The 17332-nt window shown below is 35.7% G+C and overlaps 1 protein-coding gene across 2 annotated transcripts in view; it reads left to right on the plus strand.

Moving 5' to 3' along the window:
- Positions 1–5033: 5033 nt before the first annotated feature.
- Positions 5034–17332, plus strand: part of LOC149500200 (uncharacterized) — a 109095-nt gene continuing 96796 nt past the window's right edge. The window contains exon 1 of one of the 2 annotated variants that reach the window (XM_089737745.1): positions 5034–5409. In XM_089737745.1, coding sequence (XP_089593871.1) covers positions 5278–5409 — 132 coding nt within the window. In that variant the 5' untranslated portion in view covers positions 5034–5277. Of the gene's footprint in view, positions 5410–12288; positions 12593–17332 lie in introns of those variants that run through there. The other variant, XM_089737746.1, reaches the window with a different exon arrangement.

Genomic DNA, 17332 nt, shown 5'->3' on the forward strand with positions numbered 1-17332 from the left:
CCCTAAAAGAATTGCTTATTTTCTTAATTCAAACCGCCGTCAATTCAAAACGCAAGCATATGTTTGTTCCTAGTGTTCACATTGTGCAAATCGCAGACTCTGGGGAATTCTTCAATGTTTTTACGCACGTACAATAAATTTTCAAAAATGTATTGGGACGCTGAAGTTAGAATTTTGATTTCCTTAAACTTGTCCCTCAAGGATTCCCTCGGGTGCATATTATAAATAGCATGAATAGCCCTCTTCTGCAGGATGAAAATCGTTTCGAAATCGGCAGCATTGCCCCATAGCAAAATACCATAGCACATAATACTATGAAAATAACTAAAATAAACCAGACGTGCCGTATCTTCATTAGTATACGTTCGTATTTTTTTTACTGCAAACGCTGCAGAACTAAGTCTACTCGCTAGCTTGCATATGTGAGGACCCCACTGCAGCTTGGGATCAACTGTTATACCAAGAAAAACTGTCGAATTCACAAGCTCCAGTGTCTCTCCACTTACAGTAATATTAGTGTCTACTTGTCTAACATTAGGTGTGGTAAATTTTTACATTTTGTTTTTTTGTTATTTAATAACAGATTATTAACACTAAACCAATGTACCACGCGCGAGATAGCATCATTCACATCGTCATATTCTTCCAAATGTTGTTTAATTTTAAACAATAAGGATGTATCGTCAGCGAATAATACGACCTCGTGACGGGTTTCAATAAACTTTGGTAAATCATTGATATACCTATACAAGAAATAGGAAGGGACCCAATATGGAACCCTGAGGAACACCCATATTAAGTAAGACACCGGAAGATCTCTTTCCTTAAAGCCGAATTTACATTACGAAATTAGTGGCGTGAAATTAATTTCGTGACATTAGTTTTACCAACAGTTTCACGTGTAATTTAATACTTTTGTAATGCATGCATTAATTTCATACATGTAAATTAGTTTCGTGCCCTGCGCGATTTTTTGGTGAAATTAGTGTCATGCAACTAATTTCATAGTGTAGACGCGACGTGAAACTAATGTCGCGAAAGGGCCTGCGCTGTGCGGACGTGTGTATTGTTAGTTCGGACGCACTTCAAGCGTTGAAAATGGCAAACCAATGATGGAGTACAGAAAAAAATATAGATCTTATTAATGAATATCAATGACAAGGGTCCCGAAACACCTATAGTAAAAAATCAAAATTATCTTCACTCATTCGAAAATAGTTTTTATAACTCTCAGGATCTTCATCTGCTAATTCAGAGACTAACTTCATTGCACCTAAATGCCTTCTTGTTGACCATCCTCGAATCTACCAACTTTTTTTTTTCTTGATAGTCTTTTTTAAAGTTTGTAGGTATATAAGCATTTCTTTAGCTACATTGAATATAGCAAATTATAGCTTTGATGCTGAAGGCGCCATGGTTACTGCGATACTGTTGATTTCGCGACACTAATTTTTTAACGAAATTACTTTCGCATATATCGAAACTACTTTCGTGAAACTGAGCTAAACATGCATGACACTAATTTCGTAATGTAAACTCGGCATTAACGTCTACCTTTTGGATTCTTCCGGATAAATAAGATTTAATAAGTTCTAATGAAACGCCCCTAGTACCATAATGGTGTAATTTCCTCAACAATGCATTATGCTCAACACAATCAAAAGCTTTAGATAAGTCGCAGAATACCCCAAGGGCATTATGCGACTCCTCCCAAGCCTGAAAAATATTTTTAATAAGATCTACACCTGCATCAATAGTTGAACGACCTCTAGTGAATCCATATTGTTTGTTATGAAGCAGGTTATTGGAATTGAAATGGTTCAAAAGTTGTTCAAAAATATTTTTTTCAAAAATTTTACTCAATGTAGGTAGTACTGAAATGGGCCTAAAGTTAGAGGGGTCAAAAGTGCTACCAGATTTAAACAAAGGTATTATTTTACTATATTTCATTAGATCAGGAAACACACCACAATCAATACAGTCATTAAATATTGTAGCAAGGTAAGGTGCGATTATATCAATAATGGATTTTATAACCTTAATTGAAATTCCCCATAAATCACCAGTTTTCTTAATATTAATGAGCTTGAAATTATCAATTATGTCCTTTATATCAATATTTGTGAACTTAAAGTTTACACTGCATTTATCAACATGATCTTGCAGCAATGATTCGGCGACGGTAGGAGATTAAATTAAAGATTTTGTAGTAGAAGCTGGGATATCAGCAAAGTAGTGCTCAAAGGCACTGGCCACTGCAACCACAACCGTGCTGGAATCCCGCAGGCAATTTTTCTACTGAAATACGTACCATAACAAACGTTCATGATTGACCTCCACGGTGAAGGAATAATAACATCGTATATAGTAATCAAACCTACAAAATTATAATTTGCGTATTTACTGGTGTTAAGACGTCTTGTGAGTCTGCACGGATAGGTAGGTACCTGTCTATCTCTACCTTGAAGCAGTAATGCGTTTCGGTTTGAGAAGCAGGGCAGCCATTGTACTGTTAAAAGTGAGACCTTAGAACTAATGTCTCAAGGTGGGTGGTGGCCTTTACATTGTAGGTGTCTATGGGCTCCGGTAACCACTTAACACCAGGTGCGCTGTGAGCTCATCCATCTACATAAGCAAAAAATTAAAAAAATTACTAAAAACAATATGTATTGTTTTGATGCTAACGTTTAAGGCTGTTGGTAGCTCTGCGGTAGACTGAGTGTCATGAGCTTAATTTGTCGTTGTTGACTTTAGTTTTCGGACGACATTTCCACATTCCACATTTCCACAAAATTTCCATATCAGAGCCACTGTACGAAATTTGTAATTCAGCTTTAGACCCAAAAGTAATACAATCGATTGTTATTGTAATATTCTTTACGATATATAGAATCATAACGTTTATGGCATAATGATGCCATCAAAACGCAAACAGTGTTTTTTTTTTTTTTATTGCTTTGATGCGTGGACGGGCTCACAGCCCAGCTCGTGTTAAGTGGTTACTGGAGCCCATAGACATCCACAACGTAAATGCGCCACCCACCTTGAGATATAAGTTCTAAGGTCTCAGTATAGTTACAACGGCTGCCCCACCCTTCAAACCGAAACGCATTACTGCTTCACGGCAGAAATAGGCAGGGCGGTGGTACCCACCCGCGCGGACTCACAAGAGGTCCTACCACCAGTAATTACGAAAATTATAATTACCCATTATATATAATGACCCATGTCGAAGTCTGCGTTACTGATTATCCGACGACTAGCATCGACAAACACGTGTATTTTAGGGCATACGCTTTGGGGCAAATGATTAACTTTATTTTCACTTTCAATTGAAATCATGATTAATCGTATCTAATTGAGTTAAATGAGCTGATAGATATAGTAGAGGTAGTAGGTAGTGAGATTAAGGTTATCTTGTCGGGTCATCCTGTCCTTTCACGGGGCACGGATCAGGCCTAGAGACAACCCTTCTGCCTTGGGGCTATTGGATTAAGGTTATGAGAGATGGAGCTTATAAATTTCGAGTCCCAGGGATACATTTTTCAAACATGTAACCACGAATCCAATCGACGACTGTTGAGAATATATTAACAGAGCGAAGTGTGATAAGAAACATAACAAAGATTACAGTTTAGAAGGCTTTAATAAAGTCCAGGGATGTCAGAACCGCTATCTGACCGTATCCCATTCCAAGACATAGATCATCAGTAGCTTAAGTAATTATGACAAGTGCAGTAACCATACTGTACCCTGAACGAAAGCCAGATTGGGAGGATTTAGGTGATCTTGATTTTTCATAAGACATAGTCGGACTATTTGCTATACTTAAACATTTTGCAAAGTAGGAAGAAAATGAAACGGTGGCATAGCATTGGCGCTTAGATTTTTTTAAGTTTTATTTTATTATTATTTAGGCGCCGTTCCCGATTTGACATTTAATATTTCAAATAAATCACCTGTGATCAACTATCCACTTAAAGTTACGGGTTCACGAAACAATAATTTTCTAGAAAGAACGTTTATTTTCTAATACATTAAAATAATAAAAGGAGTATTATAAAAATAAGTGATAGAAGATAACTATCGATTTCGGTTATTCATTAATTTAGATGGGTAGCCATAGCTCTCAGGCGGATTGAATTTAATTCGAGAGCCTTAAGATCTAGTATTGCTAAAAACTCTAATTCGAACAGCGAAATCATTGTGGTTCGTCGTGCTAACATAATTCAAAAGTTTTTCTGACATACTTATTTAATTTTTCGTGTGTTCAAATCGTTTTCGGTTACAATAGCCGCAGTAATAGCTCTAACTAATCATCGCTTGACAAACCCCGTGCGATCTGCTTTCCCGAAAATACTAGAGCAGAAAATTTGTAATTCTTACCCAGTGTACTCGAAAGCATATTTCATTTGAATCTTCACCATCAAATTGCTTCTATAGTGACATAGTTTCTAGGACTTTATTTCCATTGAATGACCACCGTAACCCGATTCGAATGTAGGTTATGTGCCCCGTAATTCCAGTTCTCACATACAATAAACAAGATGCGTCCTTAACCTGGTATTTAGGTTACAAAAATTGCCCACTAACATAGAGTAACATGGAGGACGATCGCCCGCGACGCATATTGAAGGCCCATTGTATGTTTTGTATGGAGACTGACAATCAAAACCTATGAATACAGCATTCGAATCACGCTCCCGTATTCGTTCCGACATACCGTAACACGAATAAGGCGACAATAACTTGTACTTGCTAACCAAACGTTATTATTAACCGGGCAAGTTTAGTCAAAGGACGACGTTTCCGAACGTTTTCATGGCGGCAAAACGCGCGAATCCATTTTAATTTGCGTTTTGTAAGATCCAGAATCTTCGATCGGTTTTTATTTTCATAAAATAATTTGAAATAGCTATTACACAAAATATATTATATTGATTTTCAATTTACTTCTTAATAATAGTTATATATATCATCGTTTTTTAATAATAACAGCCTTGTTGTAAAGAAGGTCGTTTAATGTGTAAACAATACTTTCTAAATCTAAAGATGCATCCATTACCGTCGTTTTATTCATAGTGGTATAATTAAATTCGATTCGGTTCGTTACATTTTATATAACAACATTTAAATTTTGTTACGGTGGTCGAGATATTTTTTTTTTAAGTACATTTAGTTTTCTCAAGTTCGTTGTGTGTGCCCGTCGTGTGATAATTGTTGTATGAAACTAGAAATTGTATTGACCATACATCGATGCAATAGTGGGGGTGAAAAATGGAAAGGTACACAGTGAATCGTCGATCTAAAAGGGGAAAAGACGATGGACTTTTTTCGAAATGGCGGAGAAAATACTTCGGGAGTATCCTGAGTCGGCGTTCCTGGATCACGAGCGGATATGACTTGAATGTGAGTAAAATTAATTGGATACACGATGACGCCATATTTGTATAATTAATTATGTATTGTTTTTATTGTCATCATTTTAATACGTTCATGAAAATTAAAAAAATCGACATATTATGATTTCCGTTCAGATATTCGGTTTCAGAATTTATTAAAGGAAACGTAAAAACTTTTCTTCTCATATTTATGTTCTAACACAGTAATTTAATTTTAATGGAAATCCATCCGGCGCCAGCGCATTATAGCTACTCTACAACTGATTCAGACTTAGAAAAAAAAACACAATAAAACCTCAATCTACTTTTCCGTTTTCTTTGTTTATTTGTTTTATTAACACCAAAAAATTTAATCTGCATAATATTATAGATACTAAAACGACACGACAAGATATATTTTATAATGCCTTGGCGTGATTAATACACGACTAGTTTTTAAATTCTCTACCCTCATCTCCTTGGGTAGTCGGATAAAAGATCAAGGTTTCTACTTTTAAATAAAAATTGTATTTAACCTTTCCATTTATTTAATGAGACATTTCAAATGGCATTTACGCTAAACAGCCGTGCAAGATTATGTCATTATGCAAATTCCAGTAAAACATTTTCTACAACTTATTTTCGGTTGACCGAAATGCAGCCCATGGATCAAGATTTTAATGGGAAAACTGCGGTTCTGTTTGGTCAAAATGTCAATGACAACATAACTAAGTAGATGTAACATCGTTGCTATTCATATAAATATATATGTAACATCAAAGCTAGTGAGTAGATACTAAACAAAACAATAAGAAACAAAAAACTGAATTGGGTTAACAAATATTAAGCGAAAAAGAAGAGTGTACGTTTAATGTTTTGGCTCTTACCGAAAAATCTTAACTTTTTTGTTGTGCTTCCTTTACTACTATATATATAAGTAGGTTTCGCTTTGCTTCGAGTATATGAATTATTGCCTTTGTGGATATACTCGAAGAGAACGTCTTGCTTCTACCCTCTCTCGATCAGTAATGCCCATAGACAATATAGTTAATATTAATTAAGTAATATAGTACGTAATACGTAGTAATATAGTAAGTAATACCTGTATTTTTGTGCGTCCCCCGGCGCTTGCATCTGAGCGGAAGTGACAAAAAGTTTAGTCATTAATGATGTTATAAATTAGTAGTTTGCTTAGTTCATTAATAATAATACCTGAAATGAGAACGGGAATTGACTATCAATAAATAGGTAAAATATAAGCTGTGTTGTTTTTAATGAGATCTCTACCACTGACGAAGATTGAAGCACGTGGAGAAGAATTGTGGAATGAGTGGTCAGTATCCAAGCCAGACGCGACCTTCAAAAATGAAGATACTGGCTCGGTAGAAGAAGCAGAAGACCACGGTTTTGAATTTAAATGTTGTCCTTGTTATTTCGACGTGTTGCAAGTGCCGAGATCACAGGTTTCGAAGACAGGAACAGACAAATTTGTCTACCCTACTTCTATTCTGTTTTTGGGTACTACCAAGGAAACTCCATGGCTCGCCCATGGAAGTAAAATAAGAACCCTTTAAATAATAGTCCATATAATGTTAATAAGTGCGAAAACTTCAGTGAAAAAAAGATATATCTTGTTCAAACTCCGATATATTTTATTACTGATTTCATATCTAAGTTTATAGTAGTATAATTTAAGTAAAATGACGTTTTTTTACTTACTTGTGCTGGTAACCTTAAGGGGCTATGCCAATTTCATGTAACGTGTAGGCGAGCTCACGAGGTTGAGCATGGCGAATTTGCTAACACTAGCCCTATCTTTTTTTTTCTTTTTTTTCTACCTATTCTAGTAACCTTGAGGGATTATTCTAAATTCAACGAACTAGTAAGTGAGCTCGCGCAAACCTGACGTTGTTGCTAACATGAACACTAGCAAGAGCCGTGCTTCACAGAATCTACCACCGGATCGAAAACGCGACCCACTGAAAAGATGCGGCGAGAAACACAGTGGGCTATAAAATGACGATACAGCATTATGATTATAGTGTTGAAATAAAATCAGCAACTTGTTTTTAATAATGTTTTGAGTTCTACTTCTTAATAAAGATAGCAATGAATAACAAACGCCAGTAAGTAAAACTACTCCCATTTGACTTCTCCTATATCCTTGCACAAACTATTATAAGATTATTATTATTAAATCTGATTAATAAAGGAGGTCGGATATGTAACACTTTAAATTGTATTCTTGATCCCAATTTAATGAACTAGATATACTGTGCGACAATACTTAACATGAGATTTCTTCAATTTATTTAATAATAACCTAACACAAATGCTGAAACTAGACCATTCATGTAGGAATTTAGAGCTACGTGACAGAATTCACAACACACCTGCCGAGTTCTATATTAAAAACAAGAATTAGCAGGAATTGGTAGTGTGTACAATTGAAACATAATGTGTGGCCGTCGGCTTTCCTGTAAACATATTATGGGGTCACGATAAGGCCACGTGCACTAGGAAAAACAAAAATTTAATTGGCTATGCCTAATATTTTCTGACTACAGATTAAAAATCGCTTCTCACTATCGCAAATACTAAAGTTTTTGTTGAAACAATATCGGTAAACAAATAAAATCAACACCGAATTAATTAATATGTAAAGTTTCTGTTTGTATCTGTGGGCCTATTTCGTTTTGCCTTTTACTTGACTTTTGATAAAGGCTGTTGAGGCCTTGAGACAGATATGAGTGCTAGCGTTGAGATGTGGATAAGGCCGAGGCGGCGTCTTCGTTGTAGCGACGTCCATGGGCGACGGTAAGGCCGGGTTCACACGGCATTGTCATGCAGGTTTATTTGCAGTATACGTCGCAACGAATGAATTTCATAGTGACACATACATACATTGTTCATAGAACCGTTCACATGTCGTTTGTAATGCAAAAAATCGTACACAGCTTATGCGTTTAAACGAATATTCAAGGGACTTGTAACTAATTTATGTGTATTATCTATGGTCAAACAAATCGAATGAACTTTCAACAGTTTCAACGTATTCGGCTTTATTTTAGGATCCAATCAAAATATAAAATCACGCAGTGTTGGTGTAAGATTGTACCTAAATTATGACAATGAATAAAAATAGTATTATTTTTATTCATCATCACATTTGTCATTGGCCATATAAAGGAATAAACAACAATTATTCAATATTTAACATAATCTATTTATTATTATTAATCAAAATGATTAACAAATTCGTCTGTGACTTCGATCTACCACTTAGCTCTTGTAGATTTCAGCTTCAGAGCGAGATAGATAGCCGCAGTCGTGAATTCTAACTGCCCAGAATAACTTCGGAATGACTGACTGCATTGATAATAGTACTACTTTGTAAATCACACCTTTAGAAATGAAGGGGTAATCCAATATTCTTATTCTTTGGTAAACGCCAAAAATGTAATAGATGAATTTTTTAGTTGTTCAATTAAAATACTTTAACAGGTTAAGGACTATTACTGTGCCAAAACAAAATTAGCGGTCTCCTCCCTTGGGATCGCCGCAACTCACCTGCCTAGAATATACCCCTGATCGCAAGTTTTCTATTGAATACGTAAGAAACGCGGACCCCCGTGGCTCATCTAGGGTAGTAGCTATAACATATTGAAGGGGGACTATTCGACAATGTAATTGCATAATCAAAAAACTAAAAGTAGGAATAGCTTATTAGAATCATTCGTTATCCATATGCATTTAATTACTTTTGGCAAAAATCGAAAAAAAATCTCGGTCCTTGACCTGTTAAGCGCTTGATTTAAAAGTGACGGAAAGAGTAGGTGTGTTTTTCCGTTTTTCCTTTTCCGGACTAAAATGTACTATTTAATTTTAATAAACTAATAGAATACAATGTTCATAGGTCGTTCGAAGTATAAAACTCATTTTCTATATTTTTTTAGTTAAACCACTTCAATTCCAAAGATGCAGCGATATATTTATAATATAATAAATAAAGTTTGACCGGCTGCTGGTGACTAAAAATACACTGAACAAAACCATAATAGTAAAAAAAAGCACCCGTCGCAACGTCGGACTGGGCGCGAACATTTCTACCTATCGTATTTAGCCTTCTATGAAAGCATTTGTCATACGCTATTTCAATGCAAATGTGGTCCAAAATAATACATATAATAATGTATTGGTGAAAGTGACTAGCCGTATAGAATAAGTAATTGTCATCGGATAGAGTTGAGTTCAGCATTTTAATATACTTAGATAGATGTTTAACGAAGAGTCACTGAAAATACGTCTCAAGAATTCGGTGATAGTTTTCTTCGAAGTTTTTTATTTGTTATTGCTTAGATGGATGGACGAGCTCACAGCCCACCTGATGTTAAGTGGTTACTGGAGCCCATAGACATATACAATGTAAATGCGCCACCCACCTCGAGATATAAGTCCTAAGGTCTCAGTACAGTTACAACGGCTACATTTGTTGAATACGTATTTCATTAGAAAAATTGGTACCCCGCCTGCGGGATTCGAACACCGGTGCATCGCTACATACGAATGCACCGGACGTTTTATCCTTTAGGTCACGACAACTTAATATATATAAATATATATATATATATACCTAGGCGGCACTGAAAATTTCGGGAATTAACGAAGTGACACAACATTACTATTTTAAATGTATTTATTGCTTTTCAAAGTATTCTCCGCGAAATTTGACACATTTTTCCATACGATGGAACCAATAATTGAAGCAACCATTCCATTCGGAAGTTGGGGTCTCCAAAATGGCCGTTTTGTAGGCGTCCACAGCTTCTTCAGGTGATGAAAATTTCTGTCCACGCAATTTATTCTTTATTTTAGGGAAAGTATAGAAATCATTAGGGCTTAGGTCGAGGCTGTACGGCGGATGGTCTAATAATTATATGTTTTCTTGCTCTAAAAACTCTTTTGTTCTGTGCGCGGTGTGAGAACTCGCATTGTCGTGATGGAGGATGATGCGGCGGTTGCAGTTCTCTTTACGGAGTTCAGAAACGACCTGTGGCAAACAAATGCTAGCATACCATTCCGCATTAACCGTTCTTTGTCCCTCAAGAGGAATAGTCGTAACATGGCCGGTTTTGGAGACAAACGTGGCCACCATTTTTTTTGCAACACTCCGTGAACGAACAATTTTGTTGGCTTTAACTCATTTTCGAACACCCAAACTCGTGACTGGTTTTTTGTTTCGGGTTCGTACGCGTATATCCAGGATTCGTCACCTGATACAATGTTATATACAGCATTTGAGGATCCTGCGTGGAATCTTTCGAGAGTTCTGACGCACCAAGTAACGCGAGCCGCTTTTTGCTCTTCACAGAGCGAATGCGGTATCCATCGGGAAAACAACTTTTTTACACCTAATTGTTCATGCAAGATTATTTGTATTTGACTCATGCCAATGTCTAAAGTTGCCTGAATTTCGCGGTATGTCACATGTCGATCTTCCTCAATCAGCTTACGCACAGCATCAACGTTTTCTTGGGTGACTGCAGTTTTTGGACGACCTTGACGGGGATCATCACTGAGCTTGACACGTTCACGTTGAAACTCAGCAAACCAGCGATAAATTGTGGTTTTGGATGGGGCTTCATCACCAAATGCAGAAATCATCCGGACAACACACTGTTTTTGTGTTAAACCACTTCGAAAGTCATAATAAATCATCGCTCTTGAATTTTCTCGAGTCAATTCCATTTTCTCAACGACTAAACAAGTTTGATAAAACCTCGTGACAAGACCGAGAATCTTTTTTTAAATAAATAAATGGTATTCGATTTTTAAAACCAAGGAGTTTTCAATTAAAAAGATTTTAATATGACAGGAAGAGTGGAAATATTCCATTCCCTATACTTTTAGTGCAGCAGCCCTCGTATTCACAAGTATAATATGATTATATCCGTACCGCCTATGAGATTAGGGTCATCAAATAATATTTGAGCAGCGTTATTAAGCTATCACAATCAACAACATACAACACTAAAGCAACACGTCCCCAAACTATATTATATCAGTAAAATGTATATACACATGCATAATGTTATTTTAATTGTTGTCATAAATCGTGAGAAATCTTTGTCCTTTTCAAAACATTCAAGCGGCTAGTAATTGCTTGAACCAACATAGAACACGTAATCTTGTCTCAACACAGATTCTGAAGGACAATATTTACTTTTTGATGATGTTCTTTGGACGCGAGGAGATTGTTGAAGCTAAAAAATGAAATGAAAGACGAACGGTAAGAAGTGTTTTGCTGACTTTTCTTAACAATTTCAATACTATATTGACAATTTTACACGTAAGGAATTACAGTATGCAAAATTTGCTAATTCAAACACTACAAGCTATATGAAACTGGCCAATTTAAAATCTCCCGTACTACTTACTTCACGAAAATTACAATATTCATGGTCGAATATTAAAAAGACAGTTAATTCGTTCTAAGTTTTAATGGCATTCTAATTTTAATTAATTACAATTTAACATTTCACGCTTTTCCGAGTTCACTTTCGTTTTTAAATACGAATGAGGTCGTATTGTTAATGTCGGATGTCTTCTTTTGAAAACTTTTTTCGTGTGTGTATATTTTTTTATCACAATCGAATCACGTGGAACCAGTATTGCAAGTATTTGAACAAAATTGTACCTAATAAAATTTGTCTCTGTGGTTTTACATGTGACAGGGAATCTTGCGTTCTATTGCTAACATAATAAGGTTTCTTCTGATGTTTAAAGTGATTGCGTTTTAGCTATTCATTGCAACAGCGAGTCCTAGTCAAGTAAGTTTCATACAAATAAACATTATGCTTGTTGCGTGGTTTAGTTGCTTGTACAATGTTAGAAGGGAAAGGTTTAGCGCGTGTATAATTTTAAAGCATTGCATTGATCAATTTCAAATTTAACCGATGTGTATGAAAAAATCGAAGACCTAAACAATATTTAAAGAAATAGTTCGTTAAACAAAATTTTGTTTTGACAGTTTAATTTTTTTAAGTGACAGTAACAAAGTTTGATTCAATGTTGCAAGTTTTTAAATGTTTTTTTTTTAAGTTCGACGTTAGTGTTGTTGTTTAAGTTACAATTGGAAGGTCAAAGTTGACATTATGCCCCAGATTTTCTTCAAAAAAGTAATGTTAGTGAGGGATCGCGCTGACTTCGAGGTAAGCCACTTTCACTTTCCATGCTGCTTGGCGTACGTTCCTTGCGCCACTGACTATTGTAGAAAAATTGTAATGAAAATTAACAAATAATTTTCATATATTTTTAAATATTTCTATTATATATCTCTACTATTAATCAGATTCAAAACAGGAGGATTGTCTCAATTCGAGTATTTTTTATGTGAACTTATTATGAACTTTTTTCTAGATAAACCGTTTTTGATTAATTGATGCTTTTTTATTATATGAAAGCTGATTCCGATCGAAATTTTATTAAGTTCTAACCAGTAATTTTGTGCTATCCTGAAACTATGTGATGTTCTCTGTTTTTTTTTATTAAATTGTTATATAATTATTATATTAATATTTTAAATTATTACACAGTGATACACAGTAATTAAACACAGTACGCCAAGACCTAGTTTTGGTCGTGTATGTTTATACCCTAAGTCAAGTGACCCTTTATCAGTTTTATTACAAGATAGATTTGTCATATTCCCAAAAATTAGCACTTTAATAAGGCTATTTACGTTGCAATTCATGACATGAAAAAATATACAAGTTACTATGTGTAACTTGTATATTGTGTTAAATTAGAATATTATATCGTAGGCGATGTAAATATTGTGTATCTGTGTGTGCTGTGTGTATGTTCGTATACCTATACATTCGTTCGTATATATCTTTTCTTAATTAACAATACAATCTCTCATGTAATCATTAAGTCCTCCACTGTATGTACTGGTCCACGAAATTTTTAGTCATTATATGACATATCATTCTTTTTTTTTTATATTGCTTAGATGTGTGGACGAGCTCACAGCCCACCTAGTGTGAAGTGGTTACTGGAGCCCATAGACATCTACAACGTAAATGCGCCACACACCTTGAGATATAAGTTCTAAGGTGTCAGTATAGTCACAACGGCTGCCCCACCCTTCAAACCGAAACGCATTACTGCTTCACGGCAGAAATAGGCGGGGCGGTGGTACCTTCCCGTGCGGACTCACAAGAGGTCCTACCACCAGTAATTACGCAAATTATAATTAAACGGGTTTGATTTTTATTACACGATGTCATTCCTTCATGGTGGAAGTCAATAGTGAACATTTGTTAAGTACATATTTCATTAGAAAAATTGGTACCCGCCTGCGGGATTCGAACACCGGTGCATCGCTAGATACGAATGCACCGGACGTCTTATCCTTTAGGCCACGACGACTTCCAAACTTCTTCAAACGAGTCATGTGGAGAGTATTAAGGGGTAGACAGCGGCTTAGCTCTGCACCTGGCATTGCTGACGTCCATGAGCAACGATAACCACTCACCATCATATGCTCGTCTGCCTACAAGACTATAATTAATTGAAATTATAAGTTTAAACATTATTAAGGGTTTATTGTCAAAGAAATATAAATATAATATACGAGTATAAATGAATTGTTGTCCGTTAGTTTCGCTAAAACTCGAGAACGGCTGGACCAATTTGGCTAATTTTGGTCTTTAATTATTTGTACAAGTCCAGAGAAAGTTTAAACGGTAGATTTTTTTTTTTGTTTATAACAACGAGGGGCAAACGAGCAAGACGGGTCACCTGATGGTAAGTGATTCACCGCCGCCCACGGTCACCAGCGTTTACGCCAGTGCGTTGCCTACCCTTAAATATAAAAAAATAAATATGAAAATGCTCGGAATTAAATAAAAATAAACAATTTTGTTTTTGTTTTATTGTGTCCCCGTCGGACAGATTCCTTTTGTTTGTTTTAAGTTTATTTTATACAAAAGCTTAGGTCTTTTATTTATCGATTGAGGCGCAACGAAGTCTGCCGGGTCAGATAATCCTGTTTAAGCATTATGGATCGGTCGGCACCGGCGAGAGAGACATAGTATTCTTCGTCCGCACCAGCTGAAATTACTGCGACGGACCGATATAGGCCCTTTCCGCAGTCAAGGTGTTAAGCCACTACGACGTCAATACTAGTATCAGAATGCAAAAGTATTTGCCCTATTATGGCAATGTTGCAACAGGTCGACCTCGCAATGTCGATCTGTATTAATGGCACTTGTTTATTAGATTGTATCGAATGTAGGACGTTGGTCAATAATGATACATATTAAAGGTCGGAGACGCAGATGTACTCAGCCTTTTTGGAATCGTTGTAATAATATACAAGAGTCACACTTTGGCGTCCCAAACTCAGACTTTATGTTGAGCATGCGAACGAGTGAACCCGGACTCCTAACAATATTTTGAAATCGAGTGCTACTTGGGAATCGAAACCCGAGCTCTATGTATTGTTTCATGTATCTACATACTACATTTTGAACGTCCGTCTGGTGTAGTGGTAAGTGACATGGTCACTACACTAGGGGGTCGCGGGTTCGAATCCCGCCAAGGGAAGATATTTGTATGATAAATATAAATGTATTTTCCGGGGTTATGGATGTATATTAAATATATGTATGTGTATAATAAAAATCTTACATTTATTTCCGTTATCTGGTACCTGTAACACAAGTTCTTTACGAACTTATCACGGGACCAGTTAACGTGGCGTGATTGTTAGTAAAATATTTATATTTATATTTATTTAATATTTACATAAAATTATTGTCTGTTTACAAGTCTTAAAGTTTGAAAAATAATAAAAATATATACCTTTCATTCATGCCTAAAGCCAAATGGGCCTATAAGAAGCTAAAATGCGACCAAGTTTTTGAGATTAAGCGAAGCTATTTTTATGTGAGAATGATTTTTTTTATTTTATAAAGAAATACTAACGTCACACGCATTCACAAAGTCTGTGCAGTAAAAAATAATGTAATAAAAATATCTTAATTATAATAGCCGGCAAACTTCTTGAGCATTTGTTGACGTAGTGGGGGTAAGTTTGCGCATGGTACACTCACGTGCAAAAATATTATTTACTCTGCGTCATAATGCAATTAAATTATTAAAGTCAACATATGTATTTATTTATATATTTATTAGAACATCAACAAAAAATATAGGTTAATAATTGTAATAATTTAATCTTGGGGTAAAATAGATATTCCTTCTATTAAGTCAAAACTAGAGCTGTTGCCAGGTCTTCGTTCAGTTGAAGCGAAGCTGGTATTTGTAATTTTTTTTTCGTTATCATAATCTTGACCATTATCATCATCACTGTTTTCATCACCCGAGTCGCCATCATCGTGTTAAGTCGACATATGGCTCATCGGTGTAGTTTACGACTCGGTCGGTTCGATCTTCTTTTTTGTCTATAATTAATTATTTTTTGAAGATATTCGATTCGTAGTAATCGAATGTTACTTTTTTCAATTACCAGCTTCCGATTATTTTCTGTTTTTTTTTTCCATCTGAAGCCTAGCTCTTTCATAATTCGTCGTAAACTTCATTCCGAGCCATTAAAATGTATATCTTCTTTAAAATTTTCGAAGCCTTTTTATTACAGATTGAACGAAACTATCCATTCCGGTAACTTTCTTCTTCCCTGATCTTTTCTTACCCGGAGTCCCAAGCACGATGAGCAAGCCAGAGCCTTTAGCTTCGTTAATAATGCACCTAACAGTACTCACTGATGTTTTTGTTGCTTCCGAAGTCTGTTTTACTTTTTCCATAATATCATTCTTCCCCTGTTTTATAATGAAGCAATATACGTCGTACACAATTTTTCTACCCTTTCTTTTGAATACTCCACCAGTTTGTCGCGGCATAGTGTATTTTTTATAAAAAATCAACAAACACTCAACAAATAGCAATGGCAACAAAGTCAACAAGCAATTATAATAAAATATAACTTAACGATTAATAACGATAGATTTTTCACTGTACGCAAGCGTACTTTACGCAAGGTTCGACAGATCTACCAATAACGCGCTCGATACGATTTCCCCTGCCGTCGCGCCTCACCCTCACCACCAAAGTGATCTAAAATTCGGTTCTGCGCAGCCAAGGTCATTTGCTCACGATGTTTGCCGGTTACTATACTGACGGTAACGCCTGTTTCTACCGCAAAGCAGTGATGAGACCTATATAGTTGAAAGGCGAGAACAATGTACAGTAAAATTGAGCCTTTGATCTGTTTCTCAAGGGGGGTTCGGTTGTGGTGTGTCTAATCCTGTAACCACCTCAGGAGATGGGCAGTTGCATGTTCGTGGTACCTTATTCCTTACTGATTCGCAGATACACGCAGCAGCCGTACGATTTGTTCGAAGCATCAGCGAATCCTATCAGCTCAGCTGTCACCATATCTAAAAGATCTATGTTCCTATTGAAGAATATTTCATTCATTACAATCAGATTAGCTGTGAAATGTAGCCACCCTTGCTGAACATCGAGGGGAGATGTATCATTCCAATGGGTCATGAGTACATTCACCCATTTAGTACAATCCAAAATAAAACCTAGTATGAAATAGCTGCGTAACAAGCTTGGAATGTGAATGTAATTTAACATGTTATGTGAGGACAAGTCCTTTTGGCTCTTTGTCAAATGTTGCTTTAGAGTATCAACTTAAGCCACGTTTGTATGCACTGGAAGCAGTGTGATATTATTATTGCAACACTGATGTTATTGCACAGTATTTTTGTGTAAAATTGTAAATAAACTTATTGTATGTAAGCTGATCTATTTGAATTCTGCGCTTAGATTTAGGAATTGGCGTACTCAATGAAGGAATTTTTACCTATGCTTTTATATACTAGATCTATATATAAAATATCTATATATTCATCTAT

This window comes from Bombyx mandarina, chromosome 23 (assembly GCF_030267445.1).
Source record: "Bombyx mandarina strain Sakado chromosome 23, ASM3026744v2".
Classification (NCBI taxonomy): Eukaryota; Metazoa; Arthropoda; class Insecta; order Lepidoptera; family Bombycidae; genus Bombyx; species Bombyx mandarina.